Raw genomic sequence first — 20,351 nt, forward strand, 5'->3', positions numbered from 1 at the left:
TTCTCCATGGTGGCCACCAGTCATGGGTCCCTCCAACTTCTCCTCGCTCCATGGTGGCCACCACTGTCATGGTGAGGTCTTGGTGCCACCAAGCTCCCGAGTGTCTCCAAGGCCATGGAGGTTTCTCCATGGTGGCCACCAAATCATGGTGGGATCTCAGTGGCACCAAGCTCCCAAGATGTCTCCAAGGCCATGTGTGCTTCTCCATGGTGGCCACCACAGTCATGGTGAGGTCTCGGTGGCACCAAGGTCCCAAAGCAGCTCCAAGGCCATGGAGGTTTCTCCATGGTGGCCACCACAGGCATGGTAAGGTCTTGGTGGCACCAAGGTCCCAGACGAGGTCCATGGCCATGGAGGTTTCTCCACGGTGGCCACCAAAGCCATGGTGGGATCTCGGTGGCACCAAGGTCCCAAAACAGCTCCAAGGCCATGGAGGTTTCTCCACGGTGGCCACCACAATCACGGCAGGGTCTTGGTGGCCCCATCCAGCTTCTCCTTGCTCCATGGAGGTTTCTCCATGGTGGCCACCACAGTCATGGTAAGGTCTTGGTGGCACCAAGGTCCCAGATGAGGTCCATGGCCATGGAGGTTTCTCCATGGTGGCCACCATATTCATGGTGGCATCTCAGTGGCACCAAGGTCCCAAAACAGCTCCAAGGCCATGGAGGTTTCTCCATGGTGATCACCAAAGTCATGGTGAGATCTTGGTGGCACCAAGCTCCCAAGATGTCTCCAAGAACATGGAGGTTTCTCCACGGTGGCCATCACAATCACGGCAGGGTCTCGGTGGCCCCATCCAGCTTCTCCTTGCTCCTTAGAGCTTTCTCCATGGTGGGCACCACAGTCATGGTGAGATCTCGGTGGCACCAAGCTCCCAAGATGTCTCCAAGAACATGGAGGTTTCTCCACGGTGGCCACCACAATCACAGCAAGGTCTTGGTGGCCCCATCCAGCTTCTCGTTGCTCCTCAGAGCTTTCTCCACGGTGGCCACCACAGTCATGGCGGGGTCTTGGTGGCACCAAGCTCCCAAGATGTCTCCAAGGCCATGGAGGTTCCTCCATGGTGGCCACCACAGTCATGGCGGGGTCTTGGTGGCACCAAGCTCCCAAGATGTCTCCAAGACCATGGAGGTTCCTCCATGGTGGCCACCACAGTCATGGTGGCATCTCGGTGCCACCAAGGTCGCAAAAGGGCTCCAAGGCCATGGAGGTTTCTCCGCGGTGGCCACCACAACCACGGCAGGGCCTTGGTGGCCCCATCCAGCTTCTCCTTGCTCCACAGAGCTTTCTCCATGGTGGCCACCACAACCACGGCAGGGCCTTGGTGGCCCCATCCAGGTTCTCGTTGCTCCAGAGGTTTCTCCATGGTGGCCACCACAATCATGGCAGCGCCTTGGTGGCCCCATCCAGCTTCTCCTTGCTCCTCAGAGGTTTCTTCGTGGTGGCCACCACAATCACGGCAGGGCCTTGGTGGCCCCATCCAGCTTCTCCTTGCTCCTCAGAGCTTTCTCCGTGGTGGCCACCACAGCGTTTTATCTTCCCCACCTTCACCCCTTGCCTGGTGGTGGCACCACCATCACCAGGTGTCATTGAACCCCTCCCCGTCCCCACCACGCGCGGGCGGCGTCGCCGAGCAGATCCCACCTCCACCACCGCGGTGACCTCGGGTTGTCTTCTCCAGGGCCTGAAGAAGCCGAACCTGGAGGAGGTCCGCCACGCCAAGAACGCCATCTTCAGCCCGTCCATGTTCGGCAGCTCACTGCAGGAGATCGTGGCCATGCAGCGCGAGCGCTACCCCGAGCGCCAGCTGCCCTGGGTGCAGACGCGCCTCTCCGAGGAGGTGCTGGCCCTCAACGGCGACCAGACCGAGGGCATCTTCAGGTGGGGCCACCAGCGACGGCGCGTGGTGGTGGGGCTGGTGGTGAGATGGATGGATGGATGGATCCATGGATGGATGATGGATGATGGATGGATGATGGATGATGGATGGATGATGGATGGATGGATGATGGATGATGGATGATGGATGGATGGATGATGGATGGATGGTGGGTGGATCCATGGATGGATGGATGGATGATGGATCATGGATGGATGGATGGATGGATGGATGGATGGATGGATGATGGATCATGGATGGATCCATGGATGGATGATGGATGGATGGTGGATCATGGATGGATGGATGGATGATGGATCATGGATGGATCCATGGATGGATGATGGATGGATCTGGTTCCTTCTCCTGAGGTCACCTCAGTGGCCACCATCAACTGGGTTTCCTCTACTTCTCCTTGCTCCAAGGCCATGGAGGTTTCTCCATGGTGGCCACCAGTCATGGCCAGGTCTTGGTGGCACCATCGAGTGGGTCCCTCCAACTTCTCCTCACTCCATGGTGGCCACCACAGTCATGGTGAGATCTTGGTGGCACCATCCAGGTTCTCCTTGCTCCACGGAGGTTTCTCCATGGTGGCCACCACAGCCATGGTGAGGTCTTGGTGGCACCAAGGTCCCAAGATGTCTCCAAGGCCATGGAGGTTTCTCCACAGTGGCCACCAGAGTCATGGCGAGGTCTTGGTGGTCACCATCCACTGGGTCCCTCCAGGGTCTCCTTGGTCCATGGAGGTTTCTCCATGGAAGCCACCACTGTCACGGTGCTGGTGGTGGTGATGGATGGAGGTTCTCATGAGGTTTGGGTGTCTGGGGTTCTGCTGCTCTGGTGGGTGCTGCGAGGTCATGGGGGTCGTTGGTGGTGGACATCACAGTCATGGTGAGGTCTTGGTGGCACCATCCAGGTTCTCCTTGCTCCATGGAGGTTTCTCCGTGGTGGCCACCACAGTCATGGTGAGATCTTGCTGGCACCAAGGTCCCAAAATGGGTCCAAGGTCATAGGGGTTTCTCCATGGTGGCCACCACAGTCATGGTGGGATGTTGGTGGCACCACGCAGGTTCTCCTTGGTGCACGGGGGTTCCTTCATGGTGGCCACCACAGTCATGGTGAGATCTTGGTGGCACCAAGCTCCCAAGATGTCTCCAAGGCCATGGAGGTTTCTCCATGGTGGCCACCAGTCATGAGTCCCTCCAACTTCTCCTCGCTCCATGGTGGCCACCACAGTCATGCTGAGGTCTTGGTGGCACCACCCAGTGGGTCCCCTCAACTTCTCCTTGCTCCACAGAGGTTTCTCCATGGAAGCCACCACTGTCACGGTGCTGGTGGTGGTGATGGATGGAGGTTCTCGTGAGGTTTGGGTGTCTGGGGTTCTGCTGCTCTGGTGGGCGCTGCGAGGTCATGGGGGTGGTTGGTGGTGGACACCAAAGCTGTGGTGGGGTTGTGGTGGCACCATCCAGGTTCTCCTTGCTCCATAGGGGTTCCTTCATGGTGGCCACCACAGTCATGGCGGGGTCTTGGTGGCACCAAGGTCCCAAAATGGGTCCAAGGCCATGGAGGTTTCTCCATGGTGGCCACCACAGCCATGGTGGGATGTTGGTGGCACCATCAAGGCTCTCCTTGCTCCATGGACGTTTCTCCATGGCGGCCACCAGTCGTGGGTTCCTCCAACTTCTCCTCGCTCCATGGTGGCCACCACAGTCATGGCGGGGTCTTGGTGGCACCAAGCTCTCAAGATGTCTCCATGGCCATGGAGGTTTCTCCATGGTGTCCCCCACGATGGTCTCTTGGTGGCACCCAGATCCCAAACCAGCTCCTGGCTCTATGGAGGTTTCTCCATGGTGGCCACCGGTCATGGGTCCCTCCAACTTCTCCTCGCTCCATGGTGGCCACCACAGTCATGGCGAGGTCTTGGTGGCACCATCCACTGGGTTCCTCCAGCTTCTCCTTAGTTTAAGTCCATGGAGGTTTCCCCATGGAAGCCACCACTGTCACGGTGCTGGTGGTGGTGATGGATGGATGGAGGTTCTCGTGAGGTTTGGGTGTCTGGGGTTCTGCTGCTCTGGTGGGCGCTGCGAGGTCATGGGGATGGTTGGTGGTGGACATCACAGTCATGGTGAGGTCTTGGTGGCACCACCCAGGTTCTCCTTGGTCCCTGGAGGTTTCTCCATCTTGGCCAACAAAGTCATGGCAGGGTCTTGGTGGCACCATCCACTGGGTTCCCTCAACTTCTCCTTGGTCCATCGAGGTTTCTCCATGGTGGCCACCAGTCATGCTGGGTTCTTGGTTGCACCAAGGTCCCAAGATGGCTCCAAGGCCATGGGGGTTTCTCCATGGTGGCCACCACAGTCATGGTGGGATCTCGGTGACACCAAGGTCCCAAAATGGGTCCAAGGTCATGGAGATTTCTCCATGGTGGCCACCAGTCATGGGTCCCTCCAACTTCTCCTCGCTCCATGGTGGCCACCACAGTCATGGCAGGGTCTTGATGGCACCACCCAGGTTCTCCTTGGTCCATAGGGGTTTCTCCATGGTGGCCACCACAGTCATGGCAAGGTCTTGGAGGCACCATCCAGGCAGGTCCCACCACCTTCTCCTTGCTCCATTGAGGTTTCTCCATGGAAGTCACCACAGTCATGGCGAGGTCTCAGTGGCACCAAGCTCCCAAATCTTCTTCAAGGCCATGGAGGTTTCTCCTTGGTGGCCACCACAGCCATGGTGAGGTCTTGGTGGCACCATCCAGGCAGGTCCCACCAACTTCTCCTTGGTCCATCGAGGTTTCTCCATGGTGGCCACCAAAGTCATGGTGGGATCTTCGTGGCACCAAGCTCCCAAAGCAGCTCCTTGCTCTATGGAGGTTTCTCCATGGTGGCCACCAGTCGTGGGTCCCTCCAACTTCTCCTCGCTCCATGGTGGCCACCACAGTCATGGCACCATCCAGGTGGGTCCCTCCAGGTTCTCCTTGCTCCACAGAAGTTTCTCCATGGTGGCCACCACAGTCATGGCGGGATCTCGGTGGCACCAAGGTCCCAAAGCAGCTCCAAGGTCATGGAGGTTTCTCCATGGTGGCCACCACAGTCATGGTGAGATCTTGGTGGCACCAAGCTCCCAAACGAGGTCCAAGGCCATGGAGGTTCCTTCATGGTGGCCACCACAGTCATGGTGAGGTCTTGGTGGCACCACCCAGGTTCTCCTTGGTCCATGGAGGTTTCTCCGTGGTGGCCACCACAGTCATGGCGAGGTCTTGGTGGCACCACCCAGTGGGTTCCTCCAGGGTCTCCTTGCTCCACAGAGGTTTCTCCATGGTGGCCACCACTGTCACGGTGGTGGTGGTGATGGATGGAGGTTCTCATGAGGTTTGGGTTCTGGGGTTCTGCTGCTCTGGTGGGCGCTGCGAGGTCATGGGGATGGTTGGTGGTGGACACCAAAGCTGTGGTGGGGTTGTGGTGGCACCATCCAGGTTCTCCTTGGTCCATAGGGGTTCCTTCATGGTGGCCACCACAGTCATGGCGGGGTCTTGGTGGCACCAAGGTCCCAAGATGCCTCCAAGGCCATGGAGGTTTCTCCATGGTGGCCACCACAGCCATGGTGGGATGTTGGTGGCACCATCAAGGCTCTCCTTGCTCCATGGACGTTTCTCCATGGCGGCCACCAGTCGTGGGTTCCTCCAACTTCTCCTCGCTCCATGGTGGCCACCACAGTCATGGTGGGGTCTTGGTGGCACCATCCAGTGGGTCCCACCACCTTCTCCTTTCTCCAAGGCCAGGGAGGTTTCTGCATGGTGGCCACCACAGTCATGGCGGGGTCTTGGTGGCACCAAGCTCTCAAGATGTCTCCAAGGCCATGGAGGTTTCTCCATGGTGGCCACCACGATGGTCTCTTGGTGCCACCGAGCTCCCAAAGCAGCTCCTGGCTCTATGGAGGTTTCTCCATGGTGGCCACCAGTCATGGGTCCCTCCAACTTCTCCTCGCTCCATGGTGGCCACCACAGTCATGCTGAGGTCTTGGTGGCACCACCCAGTGGGTTCCTCCAGGGTCTCCTTGCTCCATCGAGGTTTCTCCATGGTGGCCACCACTGTCATGCTGGTGGTGATGGATGGATGGAGGTTCTGGTGAGGTTTGGGTGTCTGGGGTTCTGCTGCTCTGGTGGGTGCTGCGAGGTCATGGGGATGGTTGGTGGTGGACACCACAGTCATGGCGAGGTCTTGGTGGCACCACCCAGGTTCTCCTTGGTCCATGGAGGTTTCTCCGTGGTGGCCACCAGAGTCATGGTGAGATCTTGGTGACACCAAGCTCCCAAGATGTCTCCAAGGCCATGGAGGTTCCTCCACGATCTCCCCCAAGATGGTCTCCTGGTGGCCCCCACCATCTCCATGCCCAACTGACGTCCCCACCAGCTTCTCCTGGAGGGGCTCTGCAGCTCCGGGTTGTCCCCGCCGGTCCCACCCCACCAACCCCGTCCATCCCCGATGGAGGTTTCTCCACAATGTCCCTCAAGATGCGCTCCTGGTGGCACCAACTCCCAAATCTTCTCCAAGGCCATGGAGGTTTCTCCACAGTGGTCACCACAGTCATGGTGGAGTCTTGGTGGCACCATCCAGGTTCTCCTTGGTCTATAGAGGTTTCTCCGTGGTGGCCACCACAACCATGGCAGGGTCTTGGTGGCACCATCCAGCTTCTCGTTGCTCCATGGAGGTTTCTCCATGGTGGCCACCACAGCCATGGTGAGGTCCTGGTGGCACCAAGCTCCCAAGATGTCTCCAAGGCCATGGAGGTTTCTCCATGGAGGTCATGGTGAGATCTTGGTGGCACCATCCAGGTTCTCCTTGCTCCATGGAGGTTTCTCCATGGTGGCCACCACAGTCATGGTGGAATCCTGGTGGCCTCACCATCTCCATGCCCAGCTGGCGTCCCCACCAGCTTCTCCTGGAGGGGCTCTGCAGCTCCAGGTTGTCCCCGCCGGTCCCACCCCACCAACCCCGTCCATCCCCGATGGAGGTTTCTCCACAATGTCCTTCAAGATGCGCTCCTGGTGGCACCAACTCCCAAATCTTCTCCAAGGCCATGGAGGTTTCTCCATGGTGGCCACCAGTCATGGTGGAATCTTGGTGGCACCATCCAGGTTCTCATTGCTCCACGGAGGTTTCTCCATGGTGGCCACCAGTCATGGTGGAATCTTGGTGGCACCAAGAAGCTCCCAAGATGTCTCCAAGGCCATGGAGGTTTCTCCATGGAGGTCATGGTGAGATCTTGGTGGCACCATCGAGGTTCTCATTGCTCCATGGAGGTTTCTCCTTGGTGGCCACCACAATCATGGTGGAATCCTGGTGGCTCCCACCATGTCCATGCCCAGCTGACATCCCCACCAGCTTCTCCTGGAGTGGACCTGCAGCTCCGGGTTGTCCCCGCCGGTCCCACCCCACCAACCCGTCCATCCCCGATGGAGGTTTCTCCACAATGTCCTTCAAGATGCGCTCCTGGTGGCACCAACTCCCAAATCTTCTCCAAGGCCATGGAGGTTTCTCCATGGTGGCCACCACAGTCGTGGTGGGGTCTTGGTGGCACCATCCAGGTTCTCCTTGGTCTATAGAGGTTTCTCCATGGTGGCCACCAGTCATGGTGGAATCTTGGTGGCACCATCCAGCTTCTCATTGCTCCATGGAGGTTTCTCCATGGTGGCCACCACAGTCATGGTGGAATCCTGGTGGCCCCACCATCTCCATGCCCAGCTGACGTCCCCACCAGCTTCTCCTGGAGGGGCTCTGCAGCTCCAGGATGTCCCCGCCGGTCCCACCCCACCAACTCCTCCATCCCCGATGGAGGTTTCTCCACAATGTCCCCCAAGATGCTCTCCTGGTGCCACCAACTCCCAAAACAGCTCCAAGTCCATGGAGGTTTCTCCATGGTGGCCACCACAGTCATGGTGGGATCTTGGTGGCACCATCCACTGGGTTCCCTCAATTCCCTTCTCCTGCAAGGCCATGGGGGTTCCTTCATGGTGGACACCAAAGTCGTGGTGGGGTTTTGGTGGCACCATCCAGGTTCTCCTTGCTCCATAGAGGTTTCTCCGTGGTGGCCACCACAGTCATGGTGGAATCTTGGTGGCACCAAGAAGCTCCCAGAACATCTCCAAGGCCATGGAGGTTTCTCCGTGGTGGCCACCACAGTCATGGCAAGGTCTTGGTGGCACCATCCAGGTTCTTCTTGGTGCACGGGGGTTCCTTCATGGTGGCCACCAGAGTCATGGTGGAATCTTGGTGGCACCATCCAGGTTCTCCTTGCTCCATGGAGGTTTCTCCATGGTGGCCACCACAGTCATGGTGGGGTCTTGGTGGCACCATCCAGCTTCTCCTTGGTCTATAGAGGTTTCTCCATGGTGGCCACCACAGTCATGGTGGAATCTTGGTGGCACCATCCAGCTTCTCATTGCTCCATGGAGGTTTCTCCATGGTGGCCACCAGAGTCATGGTGAGATCTTGGTGGCACCAAGCTCACAAAATGCCTCCAAGGTCATGGAGGTTTCTCCATGGTGGCCACCACAGTCATGGCAAGGTCTTGGTGGCACCATCCAGGTTCTCCTTGCTCCATAGAGGTTTGTCTGTGGTGGCCACCAGAGTCATGGTGAGATCTTGGTGGCACCATCCAGGTTCTCATTGCTCCATGGAGGTTTCTCCGTGGTGGCCAGCACAGTCATGGTGAGATCTTGGTGGCATCAAGAACCTCCCAAGATGTCTCCAGGGCCATGGAGGTTCCTCCACGATCTCCCCCAAGATGGCCTCCTGGTGGCCCCACCATCTCCGTGCCCAGCTGACGTCCCCACCAGCTTCTCCTGGAGGGGCTCTGCAGCTCCGGGTTGTCCCCGCCGGTCCCACCCCACCAACCCGTCCATGCCCCCCGCAGGGTCCCCGGCGACATCGACGAGGTCAACGCCCTCAAGCTCCAGGTGGACCAGTGGAAGATCCCCACCGGCCTGGAGGACCCGCACGTTCCCGGTAGGACCTGGGGGCGGCGCCTGCCGGTGGGACGTCCATCCCCACCAGCAGGAGGTCCTCACGGTGGGTCGGTCGGTGGGTCGGTGGTGGGTTGTCTTCTGCAGCGTCGCTGCTGAAGCTGTGGTACCGCGAGCTGGAGGAGCCGCTGATCCCGCACGAGTTCTACGAGCGCTGCATCGCGCACTACGAGAGCCCCGAGGCCGCCGTGGCCGTGGTGCACGCGCTGCCCCGCATCAACCGCATGGTCCTCTGCTACCTCATCCGCTTCCTCCAGGTGACCGCGGGGACCTCCTGGGGGGGCGGGACCCAAGGGTGGGGGCGGGTGTCCGGACGTGGTTATGGGGTCTCCAAGGCCATGGGTTCCATCTCACGTCGGGCGTTCCGCGGGTGGGCGCTCCTGGGTCCTGCTCCTGAGGTGGGTTTGGGTTCTCCATGAGAAGAACCAGGAGTTCCACCAACCTCACCACCTCCATCTTCCTCCATCCACCCCATGGGTGGGCGCTCGTGGTTCCTTCTCCTGACGTGGGTTTGGGTTCCTCGAGGTCACCATGAGAGGAACCAGGAGTTCCACCAATCCCAGAACTTCCATTTCCCGTCTACCACCCCATGGGTTGGTGCTCCTGGGTCCTGCTCCTGAGGTGGGTTTGGGTTCCTCGAGGTCACCATGAGAGGAACCAGGAGTTCCACCAATCCCATCATCTCCACTTCCCTTCTACCACCCCATGGGTTGGTGCTCCTGGTTCCTTCTCCTGAGGTGGCTTTGGGTTCTTCGAGGTCACCATGAGAGGAACCAGGAGTTCCACCAATCCCAGAACTTCCATTTCCCGTCTACCACCCCATGGGTTGGTGCTCCTGGGTCCTGCTCCTGAGGTGGGTTTGGGTTCCTCAAGGTCACCATGAGAGGAACCAGGAGTTCCACCAATCCCATCATCTCCACTTCCCTTCTACCGCCCCATGGGTTGGTGCTCCTGGTTCCTTCTCCTGAGGTGGGTTTGGGTTCCTCGAGGTCACCATGAGAGGAACCGGGAGTTTCACCAAGCCCATGGCGTCCATCTGCCGTCAGGCGTTCCGTGGGTGGGCGCTCGTGGTTCCTGCTCCTGAGGTGGGTTTGGGTTCCTCGAGGTCACCATGAGAGGAACCGGGAGTTCCAGCATCCCCATCACCTCCATCTTCCTCCATCCACCCCATGGGTTGGTGCTCCTGGTTCCTTCTCCTGAGGTGGCTTTGGGTTCCTTGAGGTCACCATGAGAGGAACCGGGAGTTTCAGCAATCCCAGAACTTCCGGTTCTCTTCTACCACCCCATGGGTTGGTGCTCCTGGTGATCTCCAGGTCTGGTTCCTTCTCCTGAGGTGGGTTTGGGTTCTTCGAGGCCATCAGGAGAGGAACCGGGAGTTCCACCAAGCCCATGGCTTCCATCGCCCGTCAGCTGTTCCATGGGTGGGCGCTCCTGGGTCCTGCTCCTGAGGTGGGTTTGGGTTCCTCGAGGTCACCATGAGAAGAACCAGGAGTTCCACCAACCCCGTCACCTCCATCTTCCTCCCATTCCATCAGATCCTGGTGTCCTCCTGGTTCCTTCTCCTGAGGTGGGTTTGGGTTCTCTGAGGTCACCATGAGAAGAAGCAGGAGTTCCACCAATCCCATCACCTCCACCTTCCTTCTCTCACTCCATGGGTTGGTGCTCCTGGGTCCTGCTCCTGAGGTGGCTTTGGGTTCTCCGAGGTCACCATGAGAGGAACCGGGAGTTTCACCAAGCCCATCACTTCCGTTTTTCTTTCTGCCACTTCACGAGTTGGTGCTCCTGGTTCCTTCTCCTGAGGTGGCTTTGGGTTCTTCAAGGTTTCCATGAGAAGAACCAGGAGTTCCACCAACCCCATCACTTCCACTTCCCATCGACCACCCCATGGTTAGGTGGTCCTGGTTCCTTCTCCTGAGGTGGGTTTGGGTTCCTCGAGGTCACCATGAGAAGAACCAGGAGCTCCACCAACCCCATCACCTCCATCTTTCTCCCATTCCATGAGATCCTGGTGACCTCCTGGTCTGGTTCCTTCTCCTGACGTGGGTTTGGGTTCTCCGAGGTCACCATGAGAGGAACCAGGAGTTCCACCAACCCCATCACGTCCACCTTCCTTCTCTCACTCCATGGGTTGGTGCTCCTGGTGACCTCCAGGTCTGGTTCCTTCTCCTGAGGTGTCTTTGGGTTCTCCGTGGTCACCACAAGATGAAGAAAAGTGTCCACCTGGTGTCCCACCACCCCTTGACCTCCACCTTTCTCCTCCCACTGCATGAGTTGGAGATCCTGGTTCCTTCTCCTGACGTGGTTTTGGGTTCCTCGAGGTCACCTTGAGAGGAACCAGGAGTTCCACCAACCCCATCACCTCCATCTTCCTCCCATTTCATGAGATCCTGGTGACCTCCTGGTCTGGTTCCTTCTCCTGACGTGGTTTTGGGTTCTTCGAAGTCACCATGAGAGGAACCAGGAGTTCCACCAAGCCCAGAACTTCCGTTTCCCGTCTACCACCCCATGGGTTGGTTCTCCTGGTTCCTTCTCCTGAGGTGGGTTTGGGTTCTTCGAGGTCACCATGAGAGGAACCGGGAGTTTCACCAAGCCCATGGCGTCCATCTGCCGTCGGGCGTTCCACGGGTGGGCGCTCCTGGGTCCTGCTCCGGAGGTGGGTTTGGGTTCTCCATGAGAGGAACCAGGAGTTCCACCAACCTCACCACCTCCATCTTCCTCCGTCCACCCCATGGGTGGGCGCTCGTGGTTCCTGCTCCTTAGGTGGGTTTGGGTTCCTCGAGGTCACCATGAGAGGAACCGGGAGTTTCAGCAATCCCAGAACTTCTGTTTTCCTTCTGTCACTTCACAAGTTGGTGTTGTTCCTTCTCCTGAGGTGGCTTTGGGTTCTCCATGAGAGGAACCAGGAGTTCCACCAACCCCATCACCTCCATGTCCTCCTTCCATTCCATGGGTTGGTGCTCCTGGTTCCTTCTCCTGAGGTGGCTTTGGGTTCCTCGAGGTCACCATGAGAAGAACCAGGAGTTCCACCAACCCCATCACCTCCATCTTTCTCCCATTCCATGAGATCCTGGTGACCTCCTGGGTCCTTTTCCTGAGGTGGCTTTGGGTTCTCTGAGGTCACCATGAGAAGAACCAGGAGTTCCACCAACCCCATCACTTCCATTTTCCTTCTGCCATTCCATGGGTTGGTGCTCCTGGTTCCTTCTCCTGAGGTGGGTTTGGGTTCTCTGAGGTCACCATGAGAGGAACCGGGAGTTCCACCAATCCCATCACTTCCATTTTCCTTCTACCACCCGATGGGTGGGTGCTCCTGGTTCCTGCTCCTGAGGTGGGTTTGGGTTCCTCGAGGTCACCATGAGAGGAACCGGGAGCTCCACCAACCCCATCACCTCCATCTTCCTCCCATTCCATGAGACCCTGGTGACCTCCATGGTCACCACAAGATGAAGAACCGTTTCCACCTGGTGTCCCACCACCCTTTCTCCTCCCACCCCATGCGTTTACGATCCTGGTTCCTTCTCCTGACGTGGTTTTGGGTTCTTCAAGGCCATCATGAGAGGAACCGGGAGTTCCACCAACCCCATCACGTCCATCTTCCTTCTCTCACCCCATGGGTTGGTTCTCCTGGTGAGCTCCAGGTCTGGTTCCTTCTCCTGAGGTGGCTTTGGGTTCTCCATGGTCACCAAAAGCTGAAGGTCCAACCCCACCTGGTGTCCCACCACCCTTGACCTCCACCTTTCTCCTCCCACCCCATGAGTTTACGATCCTGGTTCCTTCCCCTGAGGTGGCTTTGGGTTCTCTGAGGTCACCATGAGAGGAACCGGGAGTTCCACCAATCCCATCACTTCCGTTTTTCTTTCTGCCACTTCACGAGTTTGTGCTCCTGGTTCCTTCTCCTGAGGTGGCTTTGGGTTCTTCAAGGTTTCCATGAGAAGAACCAGGAGTTCCACCAACCCCATCACCTCCATGTCCTCCTTCCATTCCATGGGTTGGTGCTCCTGGTTCTTTCTCCTGAGGTGGGTTTGCGTTCTCTGAGGTCACCATGAGAAGAACCAGGAGCTCCACCAACCCCATCACCTCCATCTTCTTCCCATTCCATGAGATCCTGGTGACCTCCAGGTCTGGTTCCTTCTCCTGACGTGGGTTTGGGTTCCTCGAGATCACCATGAGAGGAACCAGGAGTTCCACCAACCCCATCACGTCCATCTTCCTTCTCTCACTTCATGGGTTGGTTCTCCTGGTGACCTCCTGGTTCCTTCTCCTGAGGTGGGTTTGGGTTCTCCAAGGTTTCCATGAGAAGAACCAGGAGTTCCACCAATCCCATGGCTTCCATTTCCCGTCTACCACCCCATGGGTTGGTTCTCCTGGTTCCTTCTCCTGAGGTGGTTTTGGGTTCTCCGAGGTCACCATGAGAGGAACCAGGAGTTCCACCAACCAACCACCTCCATGTTTCTCCTCCCACCCCATGGGTTGGTTCTCCTGGTGACCTCCAGGTCTGGTTCCTTCTCCTGAGGTGCTTTTGGGTTCTCCACCTTCACCTCATGGTGACACAAGAACCAGGAGTTCCACCAACCCCATCACCTCCATTTCTCTTCTACCATTCCATGGGTTGGAGCTCCTGGTTCCTTCTCCTGAGGTGGCTTTGGGTTCCTCAAGGTCACCATGAGAGGAACCAGGAGTTCCACCAACCCCATCACCTCCATCTTCCTCCCACCCCATGAGTTGGAGCTCCTGGTGACCTCCAGCTCTGGTTGGTTCTCCTGAGGTGGTTTTGGGTTCACTGTGAGAAGAACCAGCAGTTCCACCAAGCCCATCACTTCCAGCTTTCTACTCCCATTCCATGGGTGGGTGCTCCTGGTTCCTTCTCCTGAGGTGGCTTTGGGTTCCTCGAGGTCACCATGAGAGGAACCGGGAGTTTCAGCAATCCCAGAACTTCCATCTCCTTTCTACCGCCCCATGGGTTGGAGCTCCTGGTGACGTTCTTGGTTCCTTCTCCTGAGGTGGGTTTGGGTTCTCCGAGTTCATCATGAGAGGAACCAGGACTTCCACCAACCCCATCACCTCCATCTTCCTCCCATTCCATGAGATCCTGGTGACCTCCAGGTCTGGTTCCTTCTCCTGAGGTGGCTTTGGGTTCTCCATGAGAAGAACCAGGAGTTCCACCAACCCCATCACCTCCATCTTTCTCCCACCCCATGGGTTCTCCTGACGTGGTTTTGGGTTCTCCATGGTCACCACAAGCTGAAGAACCACATCCACCTGGTGTCCCACCACCCTTTCTCCTCCCACCCCATGAGTTTACGATCCTGGTTCCTTCTCCTGACGTGCTTTTGGGTTCTTCGAGGTCACCATGAGAAGAACCAGGAGTTCCACCAACCCCATCATCTCCATTTTCCTTCTACCATTCCATGAGTTGGAGCTCCTGGTTCCTTCTCCTGACGTGCTTTTGGGTTCTCCATGGTCACCACAAGCTGAAGAACCGTGTCCACCTGGTGTCCCACCACCCCTTGACCTCCACCTTTCTCCTCCCACCCCATGGGTTGGTGCTCCTGGTTCCTTCTCCTGAGGTGGGTTTGGGTTCTTCGAGGCCATCATGAGAAGAACCGGGAGTTCCACCAACCCCATCACCTCCATCTTTCTCCCATTCCATGAGATCCTGGTGACCTCCAGGTCTGGTTCCTTCTCCTGAGGTGGGTTTGGGTTCTTCAAGGCCATCATGAGAGGAACCGGGAGTTCCACCAACCCCATCACGTCCACCTTCCTTCTCTCACCCCATGGGTTGGTTCTCCTGGTGAGCTCCAGGTCTGGTTCCTTCTCCTGAGGTGGGTTTGGGTTCTCCGTGGTCACCACAAGCTGAAGGTCCAACCCCACCTGGTGTCCCACCACCCCTTGACCTCCACCTTTCTCCTCCCACCCCATGAGTTTACGATCCTGGTTCCTTCTCCTGAGGTGGCTTTGGGTTCCTCGAGGTCACCTTGAGAAGAACCAGGAGTTCCACCAACCCCATCACCTCCATCTTCCTCCCATTCCATGAGATCCTGGAAACCTCCGGGTCTGGTTCCTTCTCCTGAGGTGGCTTTGGGTTCTCCGAGGTCACCATGAGAGGAACCGGGAGTTCCACCAACCCCACCATCTCCATCTTCCTCCGTCCACCCCATGAGTTTGTGCTCCTGGTGACCTCCAGGTCTGGTTCCTTCTCCTGAGGTGCTTTTGGGTTCTCCATGGTCACCACAAGCTGAGGAACCGTGTCCACCTGCTGTCCCACCACCCTTTCTCCTCCCACCCCGTGAGTTTACGATCCTGGTTCCTTCTCCTGACGTGCTTTTGGGTTCTTCGAGGTCACCATGAGAAGAACCGGGAGTTCCACCAACCCATCACGTCCACCTTCCTTCTCTCACCCCATGGGTTGGTTCTCCTGGTGACCTCCTGGTTCCTTCTCCTGAGGTGGCTTTGGGTTCTTCGAGGTCACCATGAGAGGAACCGGGAGTTCCACCAACCCCATCACCTCCATCTTCCTCCCACCCCATGGGTTGGTGCTCCTGGTTCCTGCTCCTGAGGTGCTTTTGGGTTCTCCATGGTCACCACAACCTGAGGAACCGTGTCCACCTGCTGTCCCACCACCCTTTCTCCTCCCACCCCATGAGTTTACGATCCTGGTTCCTTCTCCTGACGTGCTCTTGGGTTCTTCGAGGTCACCATGAGAAGAACCAGGAGTTCCACCAACCCATCATCTCCATTTCCCTTCTACCATTCCATGAGTTGGAGCTCCTGGTTCCTTCTCCTGACGTGCTTTTGGGTTCTCCGTGGTCACCACAAGCTGAAGAACCGTGTCCACCTGGTGTCCCACCACCCCTTGACCTCCACCTTTCTCCTCCCACCCCATGGGTTGGTGCTCCTGGTGACCTCCTGGTCTGGTTCCTTCTCCTGAGGTGCTTTAGAGTTCTCCATGAGAGGAACCAGGAGTTCCACCAACCCCATCACCTCCATCTTCCTCCCATTCCATGAGATCCTGGTGAGCTCCAGGTCTGGTTGGTTCTCCTGACGTGGGTTTGGGTTCTTCGAGGCCATCATGAGAGGAACCGGGAGTTCCACCAACCCCATCACTTCCATTTCCCTTCAACCATTCCATGGGTGGGAGCTCCTGGTTCCTTCTCCTGAGGAGGCTTTGGGTTCCTCAAGGCCATCATGAGAGGAACCGGGAGTTCCACCAATCCCATCACCTCCACCTTCCTTCTCTCACCCCATGGGTTGGTGCTCCTGGTGACCTCCAGGTCTGGTTGGTTCTCCTGAGGTGGCTTTGGGTTCTCCGTGGTCACCACAAGATGAAGAACCGTGTCCACCTGGTGTCCCACCACCCCTTGACCTCCACCTTTCTCCTCCCACCCCATGAGTTTACGGTCCTGGTTCCTTGTCCTGACGTGGGTTTGGGTTCTCCAAGGTCACCACGTGGTGGCCAAGAACCAGGAGTTCCACCAACCCCATCCTCTCCATCTCCTCCTCCCACCCCATGGGTTGGTTCTCCTGGTGACCTCCAGGTCTGGTTCCTTCTCCTGAGGTGCTTTTGGGTTCTTCGAGGTCACCATGAGAAGAACCAGGAGTTCCACCAACCCCATCATCTCCATTTCCCTTCTACCATTCCATGAGTTGGTACTCCTGGTTCCTTCTCCTGACGTGGCTTTGGGTTGTTCGAGGTCACCATGAGAGGAACCAGGAGTTCCACCAACCCCATCACCTCCATCTTCCTCCCACCCCATGGGTTGGTGCTCCTGGTTCCTTCTCCCGAGGTGCTTTTGGGTTCCTCGAGGTCACCATGAGAAGAACCAGGAGTTCCACCAACCCCATCATCTCCATTTTCCTTCTACCATTCCATGAGTTGGTTCTCCTGGTTCCTTCTCCTGACGTGGCTTTGGGTTCTCCATGGTCACCACAAGCTGAAGAACCGTGTCCACCTGGTGTCCCACCACAACTTGACCTCCACCTTTCTCCTCCCACCCCATGGGTTGGTGTTACTGGATCCTTCTCCTGAGGTGGGTTTGGGTTCCTCGAGGTCACCTTGAGAAGAACCAGGAGTTCCACCAACCCCATCACCTCCATCTTTCTCCCATTCCATGAGGTCCTGGTGACCTCCAGGTCTGGTTCCTTCTCCTGACGTGGGTTTGGGTTCCTCGAGGTCACCATGAGAGGAACCAGGAGCTCCACCAACCCCATCATCTCCATTTCCCTTCTCTCACCCCATGGGTTGGTGCTCCTGGTGACCTCCAGGTCTGGTTCCTTCTCCTGATGTGGCTTTGGGTTCTCCATGAGAAGAACCAGGAGTTCCACCAACCCCATCACCTCCATCTTTCTCCCACCCCATGGGTTCTCCTGACGTGCTTTTGGGTTCTCCGTGGTCACCACCAGCTGAAGGTCCAACCCCACCAGCTGTCCCACCACCGTGACCTCCACGTTCTGCTGTCCCTCAGGTGTTCGTGCAGCCGGCCAACGTGGCGGTGACCAAGATGGACGTCAACAACCTGGCCATGGTGATGGCGCCCAACTGCCTGCGCTGCCGCTCCGAGGACCCGCGCGTCATCTTCGAGAACACGCGCAAGGAGATGTCCTTCATCAGGGTGCTCATCCAGCACCTGGACACCAGCTTCATGGAGGGCATCTTATAGTGGACATCAACTGTCCCACCCCACCCCACCGGTGTCCCATCCTTCATCAGGGTGCTCATCCAGCACCTGGACACCAGCTTCATGGAGGGCGTCCTATAGCGGCCACCAAGTGTCCATCTGTCCCACCGGTGTCCTCATCCAGCACCTGGACACCAGCTTCATGGAGGGCGTCCTATAGTGGACATCCCACCAATTGTCCATCTGTCCCACCCCACCGGTGTCCATCCTTCATGAGGGTGCTCATCCAGCACCTGGACACCAGCTTCATGGAGGGCGTCCTATAGTGGACATCCCACCCCACCGGTGTCCATCCTTCATGAGGGTGCTCATCCAGCACCTGGACACCAGCTTCATGGAGGGTGTCCTATAGCGGCCACCAAGTGTCCATCTGTCCCACCGGTGTCCTCATGCAGCACCTGGACACCAGCTTCATGGAGGGCATCTTATAGTGGACATCAACTGTCCCACCCCACCCCACCGGTGTCCCACCAACTGTCCCATCCTTCATGAGGGTGCTCATCCAGCACCTGGACACCAGCTTCATGGAGGGCGTCCTATAGTGGACATCCCACCGATTGTCCATCCCACCCCACCGGTGTCCATCCTTCATGAGGGTGCTCATCCAGCACCTGGACACCAGCTTCATGGAGGGCGTCCTATAGCGGCCACCAAGTGTCCATCTGTCCCACCCCACCGGTGTCCTCATCCAGCACCTGGACACCAGCGCCATGGAGGGCGTCCTATAGTGGACATCCCACCCCACCGGTGTCCCACCAACTGTCCCATCCTTCATGAGGGTGCTCATGCAGCACCTGGACACCAGCTTCATGGAGGGCGTGCTATAGTGGACAACCCACCGATTGTCCATCTGTCCCACCTGTCCCACCCCACCGGTGTCCTCATCCAGCACCTGGACACCAGCGCCATGGAGGGCATGCTATAGTGGACATCGATTGTCCATCTGTCCCACCCCACCGGTGTCCCATCCTTCATGAGGGTGCTCATGCAGCACCTGGACACCAGCTTCATGGAGGGCGTCCTATAGTGGACATCCCACCGATTGTCCACCTGTCCCACCTGTCCCACCCAGCACCTGGACAGCAGCTTCATGGAGGGTGTCCTATAGTGGACATTGTCCATCTGTCCCACCCCACCGGTGTCCTCATGCAGCACCTGGACACCAGCGCCATGGAGGGCATCCTATAGTGGACATCCCACCGATTGTCCACCTGTCCCACCCCACCGGTGTCCCACCAACTGTCCCATCCTTCATGCGGGTGCTCATGCAGCACCTGGACACCAGCGCCATGGAGGGCGTCCTATAGCGGCCACCAAGTGTCCATCTGTCCCACCCCACCGGTGTCCCCTGTCGTGGTCGTTGTCCCCACCTAGTGGCCGCTCTGCGCCGGGAACGGGAGGGTCTTCAGCAGGTGGTGGGATCCATCTCCACCAGGAACAGGAGGTCCATGAGGTTCTTCACCATGTGGTGAGATCCATCTCCACCAAGATCCAGGAGGTTCTTCACCACATGGTGGGTTCCATCTCCACCAAGATCCTGGAGGTTCTTCACCATGTTGGGAGATCCATCTCCACCAGGAACAGGAGGTCTGTGAGGTTCTCCATGACATGGTGAGCTCCATCTCCACCAAGAACCTGGAGGTCCATGAGGTTCTTCAGCATGTGGGGAGATCCATCTCCACCAAGAACAGGAGGTCTGTGAGGTTCTTCACCACGTGGTGGCACCCATCTCCACCAAGAACCTGAAGGTCCATGAGGTTCTCCACCACGTGGTGAGATCCATCTGCATGAAGAACCTGGAGGTCCATGAGGTTCTACAAACTTACCACGTGGTGAGCTCCAATTCCACCAGGAACCTGGAGGTCCATGAGCTTCTCCACCACGTGCTGAGCTCCATCTCCACCAAGAACCTGGAGGTCCATGAGGTTCTCCACCACGTGGTGAGCTCCATCTTCATGAAGAACCTGGAGGTCCACATGCTGAGCTCCATGCCCACCAAGAACCTGGAGGTCCATGAGCTTCTCCACCACATGCTGAGCTCCATGCCCACCAAGAACCTGGAGGTCCATGAGCTTCTTCTCCACGTGGTGGCACCCATCTCCACCAGGAACAGCAGGTTCTTCACCATGTGGTGGGATCCATCTCCACCAGGAACCAGGAGGTCCATGAGGTTCTCCATCATGTGGTGGCACCCGTCTCCACGAGGTCCATGAGGTTCTTCACCACGTGGTGGCACCCATCTCCACCAAGAACCTGGAGGTCCATGAGCTTCTTCACCACGTGGTGAGCTCCATCTTCATGAAGAACCTGGAGGTCCACGTGCTGAGCTCCATGCCCACCAAGAACCTGGAGGTCCATGAGCTTCTTCTCCACGTGGTGAGCTCCATGTCCACCAGGAACAGGAGGTCCATGAGGTTCTCCACCAGGTGCTGAGCTCCATCTTCATGAAGAACCTGGAGGTCCATGAGGTTCTTCACCGTGTGGTGAGCTCCATGTCCACCAAGATCCAGGATCTCCAGGAGCTCCTCCACGCTCCCCTCACCGAGCTCCATCTCCAGCGGGACCTCCTGGCCGGGGATTGTCCCCATCCTCCCCCACCTGGACCAGGAGAAGTCCTCGAGGTCCACCCTGACCTGGCTGTGCCACCACCCGGTTCTTCTCGGGGGTTCCTGAGGAACATCCTGGCCCTGAGGGATCTCCATGGGCTTCAGGAGGTCACCTGGACACCAGAGGACCTCAGTGACCGTGGAGGAGACCCGGGAGGTCCTCATGGCAGTGG

General features: G+C 57.8%; 1 protein-coding gene across 1 annotated transcript in view; it reads left to right on the forward strand.

Annotated features, from left to right (window-relative positions):
• Window positions 1-17,573, forward strand: part of ARHGAP39 (Rho GTPase activating protein 39) — a 259,573-nt gene extending 242,000 nt beyond the window's left edge. Inside the window, exons 8-11 of the mRNA XM_063175373.1 lie at window positions 1,682-1,881; window positions 8,789-8,880; window positions 8,985-9,154; window positions 17,360-17,573. Coding sequence (XP_063031443.1) covers window positions 1,682-1,881; window positions 8,789-8,880; window positions 8,985-9,154; window positions 17,360-17,554 — 657 coding nt within the window. The 3' untranslated portion in view covers window positions 17,555-17,573. The remainder of the gene's footprint in view (window positions 1-1,681; window positions 1,882-8,788; window positions 8,881-8,984; window positions 9,155-17,359) is intronic.
• The last annotated feature ends 2,778 nt before the right edge of the window (window positions 17,574-20,351 follow it).

The sequence above is a fragment of the Melospiza melodia genome, chromosome 1, assembly GCF_035770615.1.
Source record: "Melospiza melodia melodia isolate bMelMel2 chromosome 1, bMelMel2.pri, whole genome shotgun sequence".
Lineage (NCBI taxonomy): Eukaryota > Metazoa > Chordata > Aves > Passeriformes > Passerellidae > Melospiza > Melospiza melodia.